The 22,681-nt window shown below is 42.7% G+C and overlaps 1 protein-coding gene across 8 annotated transcripts in view; it reads left to right on the top strand.

Moving 5' to 3' along the window:
• Positions 1 to 22,681, top strand: part of GBF1 (golgi brefeldin A resistant guanine nucleotide exchange factor 1) — a 122,772-nt gene that overhangs the window by 75,194 nt on the left and 24,897 nt on the right. For all 8 annotated transcript variants that reach the window (XM_082425045.1, XM_082425044.1, XM_082425041.1 and 5 more), the window contains exons 4-5: positions 16,228 to 16,359; positions 22,242 to 22,360. In XM_082425045.1, the coding sequence (XP_082281171.1) occupies positions 16,228 to 16,359; positions 22,242 to 22,360 (251 nt within the window). The remainder of the gene's footprint in view (positions 1 to 16,227; positions 16,360 to 22,241; positions 22,361 to 22,681) is intronic.

The following is a 22,681-nucleotide window of genomic DNA, read 5'->3' as shown; positions in this document are numbered from 1 at the left end:
GCTAGTATTATACTTGCTTATATGTTATAGCTTTATAATTCATTTTAAAATGATACTGCATATTTTCTGTCATTAGTTGTTTTTAAAAATATTCTGGCTATCCTTATCTGGTTATTCTTTCCCATGAAGTGCAGGGTCACTTACTCAAGTTCTTTAAAAAATTCCCATTGGGATTTTGATTTAAAACTGTAAATTAATATGGGGAGGGACTTCCCTGGTGGTGCAGTGGTTAAGAATCCACCTGCCAATGCAGGGGACACGGGTTCAAGCCCTGGTCCGGGAAGATCCCACATGCTGCAGAGCAACTAAGCCCGTGCGCCATAACTACTGAGCCTGTGCTCTAGAGCCTGCGAGCCACAACTACTGAAGCCCACACACCTAGAGCCCAAGCTCTGCAACAAGAGAAGCCACCACAATGCAAAGCCCACCCACCGCAACGAAGAGTAGCCTCCACTTGCTGCAACTAGAGAAAGCCCACACAGCAACGAAGACCCAGTGCAGCCCAAAATAAATAAATAAATTTAAAAATAATAATAATAATAATAATATGGAGAGACTTGACATTTTTATAATATATTTGGCCTCCCTATCCAGGAACATGTTTTATCTTCCAGATTTATTCAAGACTTCTTTTGTGACTCTAGTAAAATTTGTCGGTTCTTCTTTCCCCCATTTATGTAAATTTCTTAAGTTTATTCTTAGGTATTTTTTATTTTCAAATGCTAGTGGAATGAGATTTCCCCCCAGTATAAATTCCCTTTAACTAAAACTGGCTAGATTTTCCTTATTTCTGCAATAGTTTATGTTATATACCCAGGACAAAAGAACTACTAGCTTCATTTTTATCAAAAGCCAGCTGTTTCAGTTATCTGTTGCTATATTACAAACCACTCCAAAACTTCATGGCTTAAAGCAACAACCATTTTATTATATCTCATAATTCCATGGGTTGACTAGGGCTCAGCTGGGCAGTTCTTCTAATGGTCTCACTTGGGGTCTCTCCTGAGGTTGCAGTCAGCTGTGACTGTGGCTTGGATGTTTGGTGCCACGTGGCTTCTTTTGACATGATGCCTCAGTCTCCAGGGCTTTCCCTCATGACTTCTCTCTCTTTCAGAGTAGCTTAGACTTTGTACAATACATGGCAGTTCAGATCACCAAAATGGAAGAAATAGAAGCTTCAAAGCCTTTTTAGAGCCTGGGCACAGAAGTCCCAGATTGTCACTTCCCCTGCATTGTGTCTGTTAAAGCAGTCACAGACCAGATTCAAGGGGAACAGACACAAGCTCTACCTCTTGATTGGAGGAAGGGCATGTGAGGAGTGGCATTGTGTGGGACTATCTTTGAAGATTATCATTATGGCATTTGTTCACTTGTCCTTACCTTTCTTTTCTTCCTTCTTTTATACCAAGTAGCTACCCTAGGCTCTTACATTCCCACAAGTATCTTATATCCAGTCAACTTCCAGTACCAAATAACTATACCCATTGTTATTTGGCACTGGAAGTAGGAATCTGGTTGAAGGGGGTAGCAGAGGGAAAAAAATTGTTTCCACCTTCCCATTTGCTCTCCTGGGTGAGGCATAACTCTCCTGGACAGAAATTCAGTGTTCACTTGAGCATGAAATACCAGACAAGGGGACAGGTGTAAATTGGCCTTGTTCTCCTGAATTCTGCCTGCTCTCCAGGAAGAACAGCCTCCCCTTTCCTCCCCAGCAGAAGTCCAACCCCTTTCTTCATTACGGCCTATCATAAGAGCTCCCTCCTATGCTAGTCCAAGTAGAAGTGAGAAAGTGTTTTTCCTTTTCTTTTTTCACACAGTACTTCTTCCTACCCTGGGTTTACTAACCTCTGGCTTAAATATGCACCAAGCAAAGATGTATAGTCTTCCTCCCTTCCTCCCCCTCAGCTTAGTCTGAAGGAAGGCAGCAGGTGATAGAATGAATAAAGAATGGGGTCGGGGTGAGGGGGAAGGAATCTTTTCTCACACAGTATGGATGTTGCTCAACAGAACGGGTGTGAAATTTAGTCAGAGCCACAGCATGTGTTTCAATTTTCCAGGGAATTTCCTCTTCCTAACTGTAGGTTTAACCCTTTCTTCTGTATAGTGCCAAGGGCTATGTGAGATGTGTGAAATGTGTTATTTACAAGAAGGAGAAAGTGATAGGGCCCCTTGGAGATGTAGGACCTCCAACTTATTTCCTGCCAAATGGTTGTGGAAAAAAGCATAACTTTTGGAGCTGAATAGACCTAGGTTCAAATCCCATCTCTACCATTGGGTTGTCTTGGCAGTTACTTGACCTATTTGAACCTCCATTTCTCATCTGTAAAATGGAGATTAAAAACTTGTCTTACAGGGTTCTTGCGAGGATTAAACAAGATGTATGCAAGGAGTCTAGTACAATGCATACCTTGCATATAATAGGCACTTGATATATATTTGTTTTCTTCTGCAATCTTCCCACTGGATTTTGAGGATACCTACTCTTCTTTTATCCTGTGCCACCTTGGGTTTGCCGTGTAAGCAGCGCCTCACATCCTAAGCTGTAAGCTGTTCTCTTTGAGTCTAACTCTGTGTGTTAGAGGGGAGAAATCATTTCACATGAAATGCAGAATCCCTCTGGGGGCGTCCTCATTAAAATAAAGGATGAGTCTCTATAACAATGCTGAGAAGGATTACAAGGCTTGCCTTCCCCATCTGATCCTGGAGGTCATATGAACTTATAAGAGTATTGAAATCACACAGTGGCAGAGCTAAAGTGAAACATAGAGGTCATCCAGGCCCATTTTACTGAGAAGGATCTGTGGCTTAGAGGTCATGTCTTGTGTAAGGCGTCATGACAGAGTGGTGACATTTCTGGAACTAGAGCTCTGACTTGTCTATTACTATGGTTATAATGTAATGTTTTTTTAAGACTGTCTGAATGTTTTTTTTTGTTCGTTTTTTGTTTTTTGGGTTTTTTTGGCCACACCCTCGCAGCCTGCGGGATCTTAGTTCCCCAACCAGGGATTGAACCCATGCCCCCTGCAGTGGAAGCACGGAGTCTTAACCACTGGACCACCAAGGAAGTCCCTGAATTTTAAGTACTGAGGGCCTAACTTTTGTTGCATGTGAACTTTCTTCTAAATTGAACCCTGATTATACTTTTAGCAATGGGGAAGTAAACACTGTTGAAGACATTTCAGTGACACCCCTTTGGGGAACAACAGGGCCCCATTAAGGGTATATCAGTTACCACCTGAAAATCTCTTCTTTCCCCAAAGGTTGCCCAAGGGGCACTGAGGTGGCAGCTCAGCTGGCTGTTGAGCCTCTGCTCCCAGAATGGTGAGTTGGGAAGCAAATTTGTTTCTTCTCTTCTATATCTTCATTCTCCTAAATAATGCCAAGTAGGAGAGGCTGACCCCAGGCCCCCTCAGTTCTCTTTTTTTTTTTAATTGAGGTATAATTAACATACAGTGAAATACACAGACCTTAGGTGTTCAGTTGATAAATTTTGATGATTGTGTAAATTCAGTAACCACTTTAAAAAAAAAAGATACAGAACATTTTCATCACCCCAGAAAGTTTCCTCATGCCCCATTTAAGTTAACCCACACACACATACACAAAACCACTTTCTGTGTTCTATTACCATGCATTAGTTTGGGTTTTGGATTTCCTATAAATGGAATCATATAGGATATTCTCTTTTGTTTCTAGCTTCTTTTCACTTAACATGTTTTTGGAATTCATCCATGTTGTTGCATGTATCACTGTTTTTTTTGGTTTTGATTCACTCTGTTTTACTGAGTAATATTGAATTGTATGGGTAAACCATAAGAGAATTTACTCATTTTCTTATTGAAGAACATTTGGAGTGTTTCCAGTTTTTGTCTGTTAATGAATAGGCTGCTATAAACATAATACACGTCTATTTGTGAACGTATATTTTAGTTTCTCTTGTATAAATACTTGAGTGAAATTGCTGGATCATAGCGTAGATGTGTGTTTAACTTTAAAAGAAACATTTCTTCAAAGTGGCTATAACCCCCCCACCAGTCTATCTTTTCCTCCTCTGGGGGGCTAGGCTCTTGAAATTGACGATTTGGCAGGAAAAGAGAACCCACATCATCAGGGTCCCTGCTGCCAGAGCACAGTGGCCTGAATCGGACACTTAAAAGGCTGAAACAGGTGTTTGAAACCCTACTCCAGCCTCCCTATTTGATGCCAGCCCCCTGAGAGGCTGGGGCTTGGCCAGCAGAATTCAGACCTAATTTAATGGATGCTGGATTAGAGATTTTTCAGGACATGGCTATGTAATAATGTATGTACTGTGACTTGATACATTTTGATACATTTGAAGCAGGTAAATGAACATCGTCATGTAGGAGAGGGGCCTTTGGTGGCCCAAATGCTTCTTTTTTTTTTTTTTTTTTTTTAAATAGCCAACTCTTTTTTTTTTTTTTAATCAGAACATTTTAAACCCCACATTTGTTTTATTTATTTTTATTTTTGGCTGTGTTGGGTCTTCGTTTCTGTGCGAGGGCTTTCTCTAGTTGTGGCAAGGGGGGGCCACTCTTCATCGCGGTGCGCAGGCCTCTCACTATTGCGGCCTCTCTTGTTGTGGGGCGCAGGCTCCAGATGCGCAGGCTCAGTAGTTGTGGCTCACGGGCCTAGTTGCTCCGCGGCATGTGGGATCTTCCCAGACCAGGGTTCGAACCCGTGTCCCCTGCATTAGCAGGCAGATTCTTAACCACTGCGCCACCAGGGAAGCCCAATGCTTCTTGAGCATGGGGTAGTTAGTCTTTGTGGCAGATGAAAGTCCCTTCCCATCCTTGCTTTTTATCCGCATCTCTTCTTCTTGAAGCTGAATGCAGTAGAAATCAGCACTTCCCTTAGTAACATTAATATTGCCAAGGGCCTTTAGCCAGGTAGGATTTGGTATCCTGTGTGTCAAATATTATGGGAAATAAAGTATGCCCTGGTAAAATTCTTTCTCTATATTTTTAATGCCTCTATCTTACCTAGGTCTTAGGGAACTAATTCTCATGGGCCAAGGGTTAAAGCAAGGAACGGAAGGTTAGGGTGTGGGTTCCCAAAGCCAAATGACTTAATGTACCAAAGCAGTAGTTTCTCTACTGTGTTCAGTGGGCTTGAAATTGATGGAAGTGTGATCTGTCTCTGTAGGGTGCTTCAACTGAAGAGTTCTTTCTTTCTTTTTTAATAAATCTATTTATTTATTTATGGCTGCGTTGGGTCTTCGTTGCTGTGCACGGGCTTTCTCTAGTTGCGGCGAGCAGGGGCTACTCTTAGTTGCGGTGCGTGGGCTTCTCATTGCGGTGGCTTCTCTTGTTGCAGAGCACGGGCTCTAGGCGCGCGGGCTTCAGTAGTTGTGGCACATGGGCTCAGTAGTTGTGGCTCGCGGGATCTGGAGCGCAGGCTCAGTAGTTGTGGCACACGGGCTTAGTTGATCCACAGCATGTGGCATCTCCCTGGACCAGGGGTCGAACCCATGTCCCCTGCATTGGCAGGTGGATTCTTTCTTTTTTTAAATTTATTTAATTTATTTATTTATTTATTTATTTTTGGCTGTGTTGGGTCTTCGTTGCTGCGCACTGGCTTTCTCAAGTTGAGGCGAGCGGGGGCTACTCTTCATTGTGGTGCGCGGGATTCTCACTGCGGTGGCTTCTCTTGTTGCAGAGCACAGGCTCTAGGTGCATGGGCTTCAGTAGTTGTGGCACACGGGCTCAGTAGTTGTGGCTTGCGGGCTCTAGAGCGCAGGCTCAGTAGTTGTGGCACACGGGCTTAGCTGCTCCGCGACATGTGGGATCTTCCCGGACCAGGGCTCAAACCCGTGTCCCCTGCACTGGCAAGCGGATTCTAAACCACTGCGCCACCAGGGAAGCCCCTGGCAGGTGGATTCTTAACCATTGCGCCACCAGGGAAGTCCTCAACTGAAGATTTCAAAAGAACAAGTTCCAATAACAGATTCTTTCTACTATTGGTTAGAAGGGCCCAGGGAGAAGAAATGGGCTCCCCATGCCAGTCTAGCCTTTCCACAACCCTTGAGGGGAAAAGGCGTTTCTGAATTCAGGTCCACATTCATAGGTGGACATTCCCTTAAACATAATCTCAGTATCTTCAGACCTCAGTCTTAGAAGGCAGGGCCTGATATTGGGCTGCATCATGTGAATGCCATTCTTGGTGTGAACTAGGCTGAGATTTGTATATTAAGATTCAATACTTAAATTTTTTCATTATCATATAGTAAAATTGACTGTTTTTAGTATACAGATCTGTGAATTTTAAAACACACATAGATCCCTGTAACCACTGTGGCAATTGGAATACAGAACAGTCTCACCACCCCAGAAAACTCCCTCTATTATCCCTTTGTGGTCACACCCTCCCCATACCCCTAACTCCTGTCAACCACTGATCTATTCTGTCACCATAGTTTTATCAAGAAGGTCATATAAATGGAATCGTACAGTATGTAACCTTTTGAGACTGATTTGTTTCACTCAGCACGATGCCTTTGAGATTCATCTAAACTGCTGCTTAGATCAATAGTTTGTTCCCTTTTTATTGCCAAGTAGTATTCCATTGCATGTCTGTACCACAGTTTGCTTATCCATCCACTAGCTGAAGGACGTTTGGCTTCTCCATTTTGGGGCCGTTATGAATAGAGCTGCTACAGACATTTGTGTACAGGTTTTTGTGTGAAGAACATTGGTTTTCATCTTTCTGGGATAAACACCCAGGAGTGGGATTTCTGGGTCAACGAGTAAGTGTATGTTTAGCTTTTTAAGAAACTGCCAAACTGTTTTCCAGAGTCCTGTACCACATTACATTCCCACCAGAAATGAGAATTCTAGTTTCTCCACATCCTCTCCAGTGCTTGGTATTTTCAGTACTTTTATTTAAGCCATCCTAGTAGGTAGGTAGTGGTACCTCAAGGTGGTTTAAATTTGCATTTCCCTAATGGCCAGTGACATCGAACACCATTTGGTGATGCATCTGTTCAAGTCTTTTGCCCATTTTTTAATGGAGTTGTTTGTTTTCCTACTGTTGAGTTTAGAAACTTAAGTCTATTCTGGACTCAAGTCCTTTCTTACAATCACAATTATAATTATACAATTATTTATAGCTTGTTTTTTCAGTAGCTTGTTTTTTCAATCTCTTAACAGTATCTCTCATAGAGCAGGCATTTTTATTTTTGATGAAGTCCAGTGTATCAGTTTTTTTCTTTTGTGCACTGTGCTTTTTGTGTCATATCTAAGTACTCTTTGCCTAATCCCAGGTCACAAAGATTTCTCCTATATTTTCTTCTAAAAGGTATGCAGATTTATGCTTTTCATTTACATCTATGATCTATTTTTAGTTAATTTTTATGTAACACGTGAGGTTTAGATGAAAGTAGGGGGTTTTTTTGGCATATGGATGTTCAGTTGTCCCAACAGCATTTGTTGAAATTAATGCCTTTTTCGATACCAAATTCTCCTTAGGACTGTATCTTCTTTAGGATTGAAGGAGTTACAGAGAATTCTCTTGAGTTCCTCCTCGCTTTCCAGCAATTACTTTGTTCCTATTCCTTGTTTCTTTCTGAGTCTTTCTGATTTGGGATTTGTTTTTAATGCAGTGTAATGGAACACTCATTATTTGTAAGTTGATTGAGCATAAAGTTTTTCATTATAAAGTGGCCATCCATCACAAGGAGGCATGTGGGCTGTAAAAAACATTAACTGTGCATTCTGGGCTGGAATGAAACTTTACCAGAATAATACAGCTTTTGTATTGTGTGCGGTTGGGATAAAATGAGAGACAGAGAGAGACAGATATTGTTGGGGAAACAGGTGTTGGCTGAACCCGGGTTCTGTCCCATGTTTTCTAAAGTTGTTTCCTAACCCTTTCAGGATTGCTCCTCTAGATTCAGCTGTTTTGAAGGTTCTCTGGGCACCTTTCAGAGCAAATAACCTATGACTTCTCAGAGTGCTTCTGCTCCTATAAACTTTATTTGTTCATTCTCCAGCTTACAGTCATGTGTTTAGAGGCAGCAGTGGCAAGTGGTTAGAGTACTTGTCCTGGCCCTTACTGGTTATATTTTCAATGCCTTTGTTTCCCCATCAGTAAGATGAGAAATGTCTCATCATAAAGTTCTTGAGCTTGTTAACACAAAGGGTGTCTGAGGCTGAATAAGATTCCTCAGACTTAATTGTCACTAAGAATTTGTGATATGCTGCTGTAAAAAAGCATTTCCAGCTTCTGGATAAATGTGAATAAATAGGATTCTGTACACTTAAGGAACAGGGAGAGTTGCTTACTAGTCCCGTAATTGATATTCTTTAGGGATTCTCTTACTCTTCTCCAAAAGCTTTGGCTATTAACCCTTCAGTCTTTTCCATCATCTGTAGACTTTGTTAATGTCAATTCAGAATTTAGTTCTTTTTTATTTCCTTTTACTTCCCTTCAGGGCCCCTAGAGGAGACCTGACAGGGTGGTAATTGGTGATAAACCTATAATTGTCTTCTTGCTGCCATTGAACAATGAAATATTTTACTAGACTATGAAGGGAATTTGGATTGAAAAAGTTGCTCCAAGTGTAATGACTGCATAAAGCTGGGGTGAATGTCCTGTTTTAAAGTATAGCAGAAGTTTTTAATTTCTCCTGGGCTTTCAAATTGCCTGCTTAAGTTTGGTCTTGGTCTTATACAATGAATGCAGAAAATGGCAAGGTAGAGTAAAGGACCACAGCAACTCTGGTTTGCCTGTATGTTACAGCCTAATTGCTTTCCTTTCAATATGTGCCAGTTTCCTCTAGAAGGAAGAGAACTGGTGTTTAGAGTTGATATGCATCAAATTTGTGCTCTCAGTAAGACAGATGGATCAGTCTATCCTCGGGCCTCTGCGATATGTTTGAGGCTGGTCCCTATGGGCCTCATTTAGCCCTGCCAGCCTTGTTAAAGGGGCCTCATTCTTCCGTCTTGGATTAGGAAGGAACGTGGGCAAACCTGAAGCTTAATTTGTATGGCAGTACTAAAATCAGTAACTAACAGTGTTTAGTCATTGGCTAGGAAGAGGAAGGGTGCAGAAGAAACTTTAATTCTAGGATAGTTAAGTTTTAAATTTTTATTTGCCATCCATGTCATGCAGTTAATATATCTAATAGTAAACCCATAGCAATAGCATAGTATAATATTTAAGAACATAATCCAGAACAGACCCAGATTTAAATTCTACCTCTTCCACTTACTGCATAACCTTGGGCAAGTCACTTAACCTCATAGAGCCTTGGTGTTCTTTATCTATAAAATGGGAACAGTAATATTATTTCTCAGGGTTACTGGGAAGATAAAATAAATAACCTACATATGATAATTAGTTTAGTATGTAGCTGTTGCTGATGTCAGAGGCCAATTAAGGTTGTTGTCCTGAGCAATGGAATGGGATTCTTCTTGTAGGGTGGTAGATAGCAGCTCCTAGCAGCAAGCTAAACTGGCTGTTTAGCAGAAATGCCCAAGGTGGGAAGCTCATTTCTCTTCCAATCAGGATTATGTATCATATTGGAGAAAGTCATGCAGTAAACAAACTATTTTCCCACATGTATGCTGCCTTTAAGTCCCTGTCTTATCTTCTGAAAGTGTAGGCTAAATCTGATACTAGGCAGACTAGGGTGGTCCTACTCAACAAGGAGGAGATTATAAAAGTGAGGATTTCAGCAGCAGCCTGAAAGCAGCCTGCTTTGGGCTCTATATGATATCCGAGATTTCAATCTGAAAAAAATACATCTTCTTTCTATCGTCTTTCTTAGGGGAGACGGACCTGCTATAGGGACAGAGGTAGCCCAGGTCCTGAAAAGGTGTTTGAGCCAGAGAACATACGTAAATGCTGAAAACCCTTTTCTTTCTGGTCATCTTGAACATTTGGGGGCCAGATATCTACGGAGGAGGAGAGGAGTTTTTATGTCATCTCTGGCTTAGGTTGGGACCTCATGAACATGACCTTCTACAAATTACTTATCTAAGACAGCTCGGGGAAGATATAAAATTATGATTTCTAATCCTTGGGATTTTCAGACTTTCAGTAAAACCCCAAGATGTGTAAGTTCAGGATTTGCTTATGTTTAATTAGAGTAAGAGTTAAGGTTTGGTTTTTTGATTCATAAAAACAGGTTGGGTTGGCCTTTGAGGGAGAAATCAGCCTGAAAAATGAATACTTCTCAAAGGGTTTTTAAAGGACCAACTGTTAGAAAATAATTTGCCTTTCTTGGTGTAAGGTGGTTTGTATCATTATCTTCTACTGCAGGCCCTAGGTGGACCCATGAACTCACCTTGTACCTGGGTTGTGGTAGTGATTAAGTTATCACCATACTTTGTTTCTTAAAGGGTCATAATATCAAAGATAATCCCCCTCCTCATCCCCACTGCAGTCTAAAGGCACTTTGAGAAACTAAACATTTGTTTGAGAATGGGAAGCAGATCTGGGAAACTATTGGGTGATAGCTGAAAAAAGAGGATCCACTATCAGGAGCTTAGACAAACAAACTGGGCTTGCTTTTCCCCCAGGCTACCTTTGTAACAGACTGTCTGCATTCATGCTTATTTACTCCCAAACTGTACTTTGCGTTTAGAATAAATTTTGGGGATCTAAAGGGAGCCTTAAAGAATTTCATTAAACTGTGTACTACCACCACCATCTTCCCCAGGAAAACCCTGTGGATGAGGAAACTATGGCCCAAAGAAGGGAGGTGTTTGCCCAAGGTCGCATAATTAGTGACAGACCAAGACTGGGCATAGTGCATTTCTTTTTTTCATTTCTCCTGTTGTATAGGGCAGGGTTGCAAAGGCTTGTCTGGGTTTAACCCTTAAGCCTGGACTAGATAATTTTCTGAGAGCTGCCCTTTGGCAGCCTTCTCTCAAGCCAGTTCATGAAATCAAGCCTAAATCCCCACCTGACCATTCAAGGCTGGAAATAAAGGTGTGGCAGATGTTCCAGAGGCTCCTGGCTACACCAAAGTTTAGTTTGTCTCATCCTTTGGACTACTCCTCCTGATGTCCTGTAGTGACCAAGAAGAGCACACCTCTTTCCTACAGAACAGTATTTCAAAAATTCCATTTGCAGCTCATTCTCAATCTTACTTTGACTTTTACAAGAAATATTCCTAGGTATAGCATAGTCAGAGAAGTAGACTGGACTTCCCTGGCGGTCCAGTGGTTAAGATTCCGAGCTTCCACTGCAGGGGATGCCGGTTCAATCCATGGTTGGGGAACTAAGATCCTGCATGCCCCATGGCTCGGCCAAAAAAAAAAAAAGGGAATATGAGGACCTAACACTTTCTCCTAAAATGGAATGTGGAGGCATAGACATAAAAGCCCAAAACCAAAGAGCTTTTTATGCTCAAATAATTCTGTACTGTGTCTCTGGATACAGAAATGTCAAGTGGGGTAAATGAACTAGACTTATATTTTTATCATGCTCTGATTTATTAGTCTGTTATACATGATTTACCTTGTGAATGATGATATTCTGTCTCCAGGAACATGAGCCAATATTTGCAGGATGAAGAGCTAGGATGGGAGCAGGCTGGTGACCCTCTAGAAAGCAAGAAGGGAGAAGTAGCCTCTGAGGGCAAAAGGGTCGAGACAAGCATTTCTGAAGCCAAATGGTGTTGAAATAATATACCACAGGACTTTTTCCTTGTCAGCGTAATCCAATTGAGAATGCCCAACCGCCCCTGATAAGAGTCACTCAGGAGTAAAGAGCTTGCTACCAGGGAAAGCAGCTTATGTGTGCATTTTGGCTCAGGAATGTGCCAGCCCAATGTTGGCCAAATGAGAAAAGGCTGCTGCAGGCTGGAGAACACAAGCCTCCTGGGAGGATGGTGACTGCTCCCCTGTATGCTGAGAAGAGATTGTTCCCTTTTGTCTAAGGGCAGTGCATGATGCCACATGTTGAGGCCTTTGACATAGATTGTCAGAGAAGGTGGCAGCTCTGATGTGAAAAAAGAAAACAGTGTCAGTATTCATCTCCTTTTGGACAGGTCACCTCATCATCTGAGAAGATAGGAGACTTGGGGGACATCTGCAGATTCTCAACCTGACTTCAGGCCAAAAGTCACTTTGAGACTTACCTGTTTTAATGTCACAGTGTAAGGAGTTGAGAGCCCTGTTCACTGATGTTGAGCAGAGTATGAGCAGAACACCACCAAGAAACCTCTGAAGAGCTTCACTTTGCTTTGTGTTGAAGTGACCTACAGCTTCTCCAGAAATAGTTTAATAAGTCTTGTTGTGATGATTCTTATTGGGCACTGACTAGCCAGAAGTTGGACCTGGACTTGATTTTAGCAGCTGGTGGCCTAGTCCTAGAAGGATCCCAAGTGTTCTTTCTCCAGTGGGAGTTGAATTTCCCCTCTTTCTTGTACCCATTCCTTTTTTTTACTTCCCATCTTAGAACATGAATCAGTCACCTTCAGAGCACCCCTCTACCTGATCTGCACTCTCTGTTTACTGAACTGTTTGTGCCTTGAGGTTGACAGCCTTCCAGGGCGGGAATTTTGGCTGCTTGGCAGGGGTGTCAGATGTCTCCTTGGTTGTGAAATTACTCAGCCTGCTCACTATGAGCAGCATCATGGCATCTTTTCCCTGAAGGACTCAGGCAGCTCTTCTTACTCTTCCAAAGAAGATCTAGACAATTGAATCTCTGTCCCCAGGCAGGCTAAGCCAGGAGGTAGAACACCAGAAATTTTTCTTTTCTGGATTCGTAGGAAGCAGTAGAGTTAAATCTGCAGTTGAACCTAGAGGGCAAAACTCCAGTTCTGCCTAGACCAAATTCTCTTGGGAAAGTTTATTTTATATACCATCATCCTCTTTTATTGGAGGGGTAGGGGAGTGAGGGTGAAAGTGAAGGTTCCTGGTGGGCTCATTAAAAAGCCCAGCCCTTGGGCTTCCCTGGTTGCACAGCGGTTAAGAATCTGCCTGCCAATGCAGGGGACATGGGTTCAAGCCCTGGTCCGGGAAGATCCCACATGCCATGGAACAGCTAAGCCCGTGCTCCACAACTACTGAGCCTGCGCTCTAGAGCCCGCGAGCCACAACTACTGAGCCCATGTGCCACAACTGCTGAAGCCCACGTGCCTAGAGCCCATGCTGCGCAACCAGAGAAGCCACCACAATGAGAAGCCACCACAATGAGAAGCCCGTGCACCGCAACGAAGAGTAGCCCCCGCGCACTGCAACGAAGAGTAGCTCCTGCTTGCTGCAACTAGAGAAAAGCCCACCTGCAGCAATGAAGACCCAACGCAGCCAAAAATAAATAAATAAAATAAATGAATTAAAAAAAAAAAAGTCCAGCCCTTCTAGTTTCCATCACTAAGTTTCCATAAAGCATTGACTCACAGAATGGAACTGCTGGAATGAATGTACTTTAACAGTCAGATTCTAACTATCTAATTTGACAGATGAGCTTGGGTATCATATGCCTGGTTATTAGTAGGAGTGAGACTAATGATTCCTTGTCCATTGGCTGGATTGTATATTATGTGGGGGTCACATCCAGAGCATCCAGAGAGTTTTCCGTGGGACTTTGTCCAAGCCTCTGTATAGTATCACTCCTGCCCCCTCCAAGTCTCTCAGTGCCATGTTGAACTCTTTCCTCTTAAGAAGCAGAAGGTTAGGGGCTTCCCTGGTGGCACAGTGGTTAAGAATCCACCTGCCAATGCAGGGGACACGGGTTCGAGCCCTGGTCCGGGGAGATGCCACATGCTGCGGAGCAACTAAGCCCGTGTGCCACAACTACTGAGCCTGTGCTCCAGAGCCTGCGAGCCACAATTACTGAGCCCACGTGCCACAACTACTGAACCCTGCGCGCCTAGAACCAGTGCTCCGCAACAAGAGAAGCCACTGCAATAAGCCCACGCACCACAACGAAGAGTATCCCCAGCTCACCGCAACTAGAGAAAACCCACGTGCAGCAACGAAGACCCAACGCAGCCAAAAATAAATAAATAAATATATATATTTTGAAAAAGAAAAAGAAATCTTCAGTTGAAGCAGCCCTGCAGAGACAGATCACACATCAATTTCAAGCCCATTGAACACAGCAGAGAAACTACTGCTTTGGTACATTAAGTCATTTGGCTTTGAGAGCCCACACCCTATGTGTATGTTAAAATTGATAGGACTCAAAAAGAGTCAGTTTTACCAAATTAAAAAATTTTAAAAACAAACAAAAAGAGGCAGAATGCACTTGGCCCTGGAAGTGTCAAACGGTGGGTGTAAAATTGACCTAGTCTTTGACTATGAAGCAAGTATAGGTATAGCACCTGGGTGAATGCTCAGAAAATCTGTTCTATCCCACCTCTCAAAGATTTGTCTTCCATCTAACGCTTTCATATCTCAAATATACCAAACATGCCTTTTTTTTTTTTTTTTAAATAAAGACACATCTTTTTATTCATTTATTTACTTATGGCTGTGTTGGGTCTTCGTTTCTGTGCGAGGGCTTTCTCTAGTTGTGGCACGTGGGGGCCACTCTTCATCGCGGTGCGCGGGCCTCTCACTATCGCGGCCTCTCGTTGCGGAGCACAGGCTCCAGACGCGCAGGCTCAGTAATTGTGGCTCACGGGCCTAGTTGCTCCGCAGCATGTGGGATCTTCCCAGACCAGGGCTCGAACCCGTGTCCCCTGCATTGGCAGGCAGACTCTCAACCACTGCGCCACCAGGGAAGCCCCAAACATGACTGTTTTTTAAATGACAGACCAAATCGTATGTAATACAGTTGTGTTCCTAAAGCAGCAAGACTAGATGACTTTAGTTTTTTTCAATGTGCTTTTTAAAGGTATTTTATTTCAGCTTTCCCAAATATATCTATTCCTTACATCTCAACCCTTTACCATCTTAAACACACACAAAGGTTTTTCTCTAGGTTTTTTCTGCAGATTGTACATCTCTAGGTGGGGGTAGTGGGGGATGAGAAGCAGGTTTTATACAGCTGATGTGATCACTGTACAGACAAGCTTGGAAAATGCTACCCAATCTGCCAATTAATTAAAGCATTAATCTGAGGAGCAGTGGGGCCAGGGAATGTTTACCCAAAGAGGAGGGTGGTAGGAATTGAGTGGGAAGCTCCCTACATTTGCATGAAAATGAAGGTGCTTAGGAAACCCAGCTTCCTTTTGTCTCTAAAGGTGGGGCAGCCCTTATCCAGTCCCTGAATCTTTCTGGCCTATTTAGGAAGCCTTTTAGGGAGCTAGTGTCTGAGATATGAAAGCACAGCAGAAAAACAAAACTTAAACCCTGGGCATAGTAGGGTACAGAGCAAGTCCAGTATAAAGTAGCTTCTTAGACCTGGAATGAAACCTTCTACATTTAGAAGTATGTGCTGATAATTAAGTAGAATAGATGTAATGGTTTTACAAGTTTTAGAACCATATGTATAGACTGGGTTCAAATCCCAGCTCTGCTTCTTATTAGCTGTGTGATTTGGGGCCAATCATGTGTCTTATCTGAGCCTTATTTTTCTCATCTGTAAAATAAAGATTGTGAATTGCCTCTTCATCTCAAGGCAGTTAGCCCTCTGCTTACTGTAGACAGAAAGGAGGCTAGAGAGTGGTTAGGACCTTTGCAAGATTATAAACTGCCTCCAGCACAGCCTTTTGTTCTTTTTGAGCTTATTTTTCAGCAAGGGACTATAAACCTCAAGTTTCCCCCTCAACTTCCTGGAATGTGCTGCATTCTTTATCTCTAAGAGAAGTGACCTTGACTATAACAACAAAAGACCTAAGACAGCAGCTCATCCTGGGATCTCTTTGGCCACGTTGGCTGTACTCAAGATGAGGTTTACCTGTGCACCCCTAGGGAGGGTGGTGAAATGGACATGGATAATTGACCCAGCAATATTTGATGATATTAAAGAATTACTGTTAATTTTTAAATTGTGGTTTAAAAATATGTATACATACATAAGTATATTAAAAGCATAAAATTTACCATCTTAACCATTTTATTGTTAATTTTAAAGCATAGTAATGATACTGTGGTTTTTTAAGCTTTTTAATCTTTTACAGCTACAAACTAAAAATTTTGCAAATAAAATGACATAGTGTTTGGGGTTTGATTCAAGGTAATCCAGAGGGAGGAAGATTGTCCCAGCAACTAAGAACTCTAGCCTCATGGCACAGTTAAGAAGGGCCTTTTTCTAGGGTTTAGCTTTTTGTAAGATGGCATCTCTTTATTCTCATTTCTTTTCTTGCAGAACTCTCAGAAATTGAGCCCAATGTGTTCCTTCGTCCATTTCTGGAAGTAATTCGCTCTGAAGATACCACTGGCCCAATCACTGGACTAGCACTCACCTCTGTCAACAAGTTCCTGTCCTATGCGCTCATAGGTAAGAGCTCAGACTTTGTTGGATGACCACAGCTCTTCATTTCTTGCCTCTCCTGGAGTGGTCAGGCTTTAGGCAATGAGCTGGTGATACTGGAAAGTTTTTCCCAGCCATCCCTTTCCTTGTAGAAGAGAAATAGGATTGTTTATTGGTTACTCATCACACTAATTGACTCAGGTTGTGCAGAGTGGGGAATGAGAGGTTTCCTTGGGACTCTGATTTCTTTGTGCTCTGGAGGCAGTTAAGGGTATAGTGCCCTTGGAGGTTTGATTTATTTTGGTTTATTTTTTAAGTTATTTTTCAAATATAATGCATGCTTATTTTAAGAAGATAAACAATAAAGAGGTGTCTAAAAGAAAAGTTAATGGTCTCTCTCAATGTTTCTCCTCCTTCTTTAGGTAAATAATATTAACAGGCAGGTTTGAATCTTCCTATACCTTTTTCTACATGTGTATAAATATATATAAAGTTCCACCTCTTTTAAAAAAGAAATAAAAATAGGATTATGTGCTACGTATTTTCTCATTTAATAGTATTAACTTAGGTGTACATGATATAATTATCCATCTGATTTATTCTTTTCCCTCCAGTTTTTTTGAGGTATATAACATTGTATCAGTTTAAGGTATACAGTGTAAAGATTTGATATATGCATATGTCGCAAGATGATAAACATAATAAGTTTAGTTAAATCCATTGCCTCACATAGAAACAAACTTTTGTGTGTGTGTGATGAGAACTTTTAAGATCTCGCTTAGCAACTTTCAAACATACAATACAGTATTGTTAACTGTAGTCATCATGCTGTACACTACATACCCAGAACTTATTAATCTTATAACTGGAAGTTTGTATGTTCTTTTTTTACTGTGATAAAATATACATAATATAAAATTTGCCATTTTAATAATTTTAAAGTATATAATTCAGTGACATTAATTACATTCACAGTGTTGTGATTACCACCATCTATTTCTCAAACTTCTTCATCACGCCAAAAAAGAAATTCTAATCATTAAGCAATAATACACCATTTCCCCTGCCCCTCAGTCCCTGGTAAGATTTTTTTTTCTTTTTGGTAGCTGTATAATTTCCATAGTATAGATATAATACAGTTCACTCAATCATTCTCTTATTGAGTAATATTTAATATTTAGGTTGTATCTTATTTTGAGCCATTATTTTTTTAATAAATTTATTTATGGCTGCATTGGGTCTTTGTTGCTGTGCGTGGGCTTTCTCTAGTTGCGGCGAGTGGCGGCTACTCTTTGTTGCAGTTCGCGGGCTTCTGATTGTGGTGCGCGGGCTCCTCATTGCGGTGTGTGGGCTTCTCCTTGCGGTGGCTTCTCTTGTTGCGGAGCACAGGTACTAGGTGCGCGGGCTTCAGTAGCTGTGGCTCGAAGGCTGTAGAGCGCAGGCTCAGTAGTTGTGGCTCACGGGCTTAGTTGCTCCGCGGCATGTGGGATCTTCCCGGACCAGGGCTCAAACCCGTGTCTCTTGCATTGGCGGGCGGATTCTTATCCACTGTGCCACCAGGGAAGCCCCAAGCCATTATTAATAATGCTGAAATAAGCATCCTTGTTCATATGTCTTTATTATTAATTTTCCTTTTGTATGACAAATTCCTGAACTTGAAATTTCTGGTTTAAAGGCCATGTGCAAATTACATTTTTATATGTACTACCAGTTTGCTTTCCCAAAAGATTAAAATCATTTGCACGTCCAACAGTAAGGTTTGAGAGTTTCCATTTCCCCACTCTGTCACCAGCACTGAATATTATCGATATTCTTTATTTGTGCTAATTTGATGGGTGAAAACTGGTATTTTGTTGTTTTTATTTCCTTGAGGCTGAATATTTGAATTTATTCTCCTTTGCCTATTATTTTATTGAGTTGTTTTTGTTTTTCTTATCAATTTGTAGGAGTTCTTTGTATAGTGTATATTAACCCATTGTCTATCACAGTATTACAAATATTTTCTCCCAATCTAGTCCAGATATTTTATCCAGTCTATTGTTTATCTCTGAATTTGTTTATGGTGTCTTTTTTGGATTCCTTTATAGTTGGTTTTGTCACTTAGAATACCGAATTTTTTCCCCCTATTGTCTGCCCATGTGCAAGGGTGAGGAACATAGAACACAGGCAGCTGTCCTTGTTTCTAAGTAGGGAGACAGGAAAAGAGGAAGCTCAGGCTGTAGCTAGCAAGAAAGGAAAATGACCTTCAGTTCAAGGCAAGAAAACCCTTTATCTTTTCTAGAAAGTTGGATTTGCTTAGTTGAAGCATTCAGGATTGGGAGCAGGTATCCTGGGTGCCAGCTAGGTTCTCTAGGCGCATGAGCTTCTCCAGGCACCCTAGTCCTAGCTTCATACTTCTCCTAAGCAAAAATCAGGCCCAGCTACTTACAGCCTTGCCCTGAGCACCACCTGCAGGTCATCTCTCTTCACGGCCTCCAGCAGCTGCCCTCTATGCCGTTTCCCTCTGCTCTTTCGTCCGTGTTACTCTCTCCCCCTTCTGGGGTTGGCAGACAAGCTGGTCACTGGAGTTTCCTGTGGTGGGAAAAGAGAATGCTGGAGGTGGTGATTGCAGTGGGCATGAGAATAGGAACGGGAAGGAGTATATGAAAGCCAGAAGGCAAAGGAGATGAGATTGGCAGATTTCCCTGTAGTCTTCTCCAGGGTGGCCAGGAAAGGAGGAGATTCTAAAGAAGGGGTCCTGGGGAAGACAAGGTCTGTTAAGTGAGCCAACCTTCTGTTTAGGCTGCCCTTCTGGAAGGAACTGCCCTCCACCTCTCAGCCCTGTGACCCAAGGCGTCTAGGGTTATTTTAGATCCTACTCCAAAGACCAGCCTTTTGTTTGGCCCCACACAGCTGCCAGATCAGGATTTGTGCCTCTGATTGCCTGGCTTATGAGGCCCTGCCTGTGGTTCTAAGGACCTGTCACTTGTACCTACCTTTTTAGAAAATTAACTTTGCTACTTCATTCAAGCTCAGAGGATAAGAGCTACAAAAAGATCAGTAGCGCTTAAACCACTTTACCTAGGGAGACTACTGAAAGAGGGGAAGAAATAGACCCCCAGGAGTTGGGAGCAAGGCTGCCATTCACTAGGAACTCTGAAACACTACACAGCACTGAGAAGGTCCTGGATTTCCCGAACAAGGAAAGGTCCCTCTGTGGACCCTGGAGGCCTGAATAAAGGACCCTGTCCAGCAGGACTGTGAGAGAGAGGACTCAGGCAACAGCCTTGAGAGCATAGGATTTTCCGTGTTGATTGGGAGAAGCATGGAGAGTTGGTGTGATAGAAGGAGCTGGGTCACCTCCTATACTGTAGATCATCATGAAATTGGCTTCCTTCTGCATGACCTCTAAAGTAGCCGCTCATGATACTGAGTAGTGGCATGCAGTAAATAGGGCAAAGAGAGTCTGACTAGGTGTCAGAGACTAACCAGGACGGAAGAGAAAAAAGAAAACAAATGAAAACCACTCACAATTGATGAAAGTTTTCTGGCTCATTGTGGCAAGAGAAATGTTCTGGTTTCTCAGCCATCCGCTGAGCTTCAAACTCAGGAACTCCATGAATTTCAGGTACCAAGAAAGAGAAAATGGTAAGAATTTCTTCTAATTCCCACACTTAAAACTAGGAGGTTCTCCTAGCTTACACCATGCCACCTCTGGAGCATTTTTCTCTGTCACTCACAAAGCTTTGTCATGTCCCTATCTTTTTTTCCTACTTTTGCTCCCCTTTCAAGAACAATCCAGGCAGTTCAGCAGGACCCTTGTAGTCCTTGATGGAGGTCACTTCTTTGGCTACTCCTTGTAGATATTTATTTATTTATTTATTTATTTATTTATTTATTTATTTATTATAAATTTATTTATTTTATTTTATTTGTTTATTTTTGGCTACATCAGGTCTTCGTTGCTGCACGTGGGCTTTCCCTAGTTGCGGCAAGCGGGGGCTACTCTTTGTTGCGGTGCGTGGGCTTCTTATTGTGGTGGCTTCTCTTGTTGCAGAACACGGGCTCCAGGCGCATGGGCTTCAGTAGTTGTGGCATGCAGGCTCAGTAGTTGTTGCACACGGGCTTAGTTGCTCCACGGCATGTGGGATCTTCCCAGACCAGGGATCAAACCTGTGTCCCCTGCATTGGCAGGCGGAGTCTTAAACACTGCGCCACCAGGGAAGTCCTCCTTCTGGATATTTAAGTCGTGAATGGGAGCAGAGTTTCCTCCTTGGCAGCATTTGTGTTAGCTTCCAGCATGGTGCTGATTGTCAGAGCTAGCTTCTCCCCTCTTACAGCTGAAAGTCTCCCTCCCTCCTATTCCCCAGTTAGCCAGCCTCCAGTCCTGTTTAGTTTGTCCCTTATCTCTCCTTAATCTTTAGTTAAGCTAGTTACAGGATTCTTGTCCATGACATATTGTTTTAAATAGGAATGAAACCAAAGCAGGAAGAGTTCTCTGATTTGCTGTAATGGGCACCCAAATATGAGTATTGGCAGCAGTGACTGTCCATTTTTTCCCCCTACTCCCCTACCTCAGTTGCACCTGAACACAACATTCCAAAAGCAATCAGAGAGAGATGTGTTGGAAGAGAACATCTGAAAAGAGAAAGGCTGCAACCTTGGCATTCAGAGCTCTGGCCCGGGCTTCCCTGATGGCGCAGTGGTTAAGAATCCGCCTGCCAATGCAGGGAACACGGGTTCGAGCCCTGGTCCGGGAAGATCCCACATGCCGCAGAGCAACTAAGCTCGTGCGCCACAACTTCTGATCCTGTGCTCTAGAGCCCACGAGCCACAACTACTGAACCCGAGCACCAAAACTACTGAAGCCTGCACGCCTAGAGCGCATGCTCCGCAACAAAATAAGCCACCGCAATGAGAAGCCTGCACACCACAACAAAGAGTAGCCCCCGCTCGCCGCAACTAGAGAAAGCCCGCGCGCAGCAAGGAAGACCTGACGCAGCCAATACATACATACATACATATATACATAAATAAATAACATTTATTAAAAAAAAAAAAAAAAGCTCTGGCCCTACTCGGCCCTTGCTCTGGGCCAAAACCTCAAATTTCCAGGCCCTTCCTCTATGAAATGAGTAGCTTTACACCAGTGATTTCCAAAGTGTGGTCCCCTGACCAGCAGCATTAACTTTACCTGGAATCTTGTTAGAAATGCAAATTCTCAGGCCCCACGCTAGACCTACTAAATCAAAAATTCTGGGAGTGGGCCCAGCAATTTCTATTTTTTTTTCTTTCTACAAATTTATTATTTATTTTACTTATTCACTCTTGGCTGCGTTGGGTCTTCATTGCTGCATGCAGTCTTTTTCTAGTTGCAGTGAGCGGGGGCCACTCTTCATTGCGGTGTGCATGTTTCTCATTGAGGTGCACGTGCTTCTCATTGCAGTGGCTCCTCTTGTTGAGGAGCATGGGCTCTAGGCGAGTGGGCTTTAGTAGTTGTAGTACGTGGGCTCAGTAGTTGTGGCTCACAGGCTCTAGAGTGCAGGCTCAGTAGTTGTGGCACACGGGCTTAGTTGCTCCACGGCATGTGGGATCTTCCCGGACCAGAGATTGAACCTTTGTCCCCTGCATTGGCAGGTGGACTCTTAACCACTGCGCCACCGGGGAAGTCCCAGCAATTTCTATTTTTAACAGGCCCTCCAAGTGATTCTGATATATGTTTAAGTTTGAGAACCACTTTTACACAGTGGAGTTTGTGCTGAGATGCTTATTAAAGCCAGTTATGGGCAAAAATTCTCAGGTAGCTCAAGAAGCCATGGGTTAGGGAATTGGGAGAGGAGAAAACCAAAGTCTCTCAAAACAGTCTCTAGACAGGATGTCTTGACTTTTCTGTCTCTCCTCTACACATCTTTTCTTTTTTGTTGGAGCAGATCCCACCCATGAGGGCACGGCAGAGGGCATGGAGAACATGGCAGATGCTGTCACCCACGCCCGTTTTGTGGGCACAGATCCTGCCAGCGATGAGGTTGTCCTGATGAAAATCCTTCAGGTAAATGGAGGGGAAGAGCAATTAGGCTAATGGCCAGGAGCTGGTGCCTCTGGCTCTACCTACTGGAGCCTGATGGCAGCTTGAAGCTGTGTTTTGACTCCACTGGGGCTTAGAGAGCTACTTTGTTTCCAAACAAGCAGCTCCGGTACCCAAAGTAAAAGCTTTTTCTAAGGAAAATAATTAAAAGCTTTAAATGAATTGATATCAAATACTGGAACCCTTAATAGGCTTGTACCTCTGGCAGACTGTATCTGTGCCATCCATCCGTTGGGCTTGTGGGCTAGGGTTGGAATGAGTGCTGAACTATGTTGGGGTCATGCA

The sequence above is a fragment of the Balaenoptera physalus genome, assembly GCF_965194825.1.
Source record: "Balaenoptera physalus genome assembly, chromosome: 14".
NCBI classification, from domain to species: Eukaryota; Metazoa; Chordata; class Mammalia; order Artiodactyla; family Balaenopteridae; genus Balaenoptera; species Balaenoptera physalus.
Note: the sequence above shows the minus strand (reverse complement) of the source record. Positions and strands in the feature narration are given on the sequence as shown.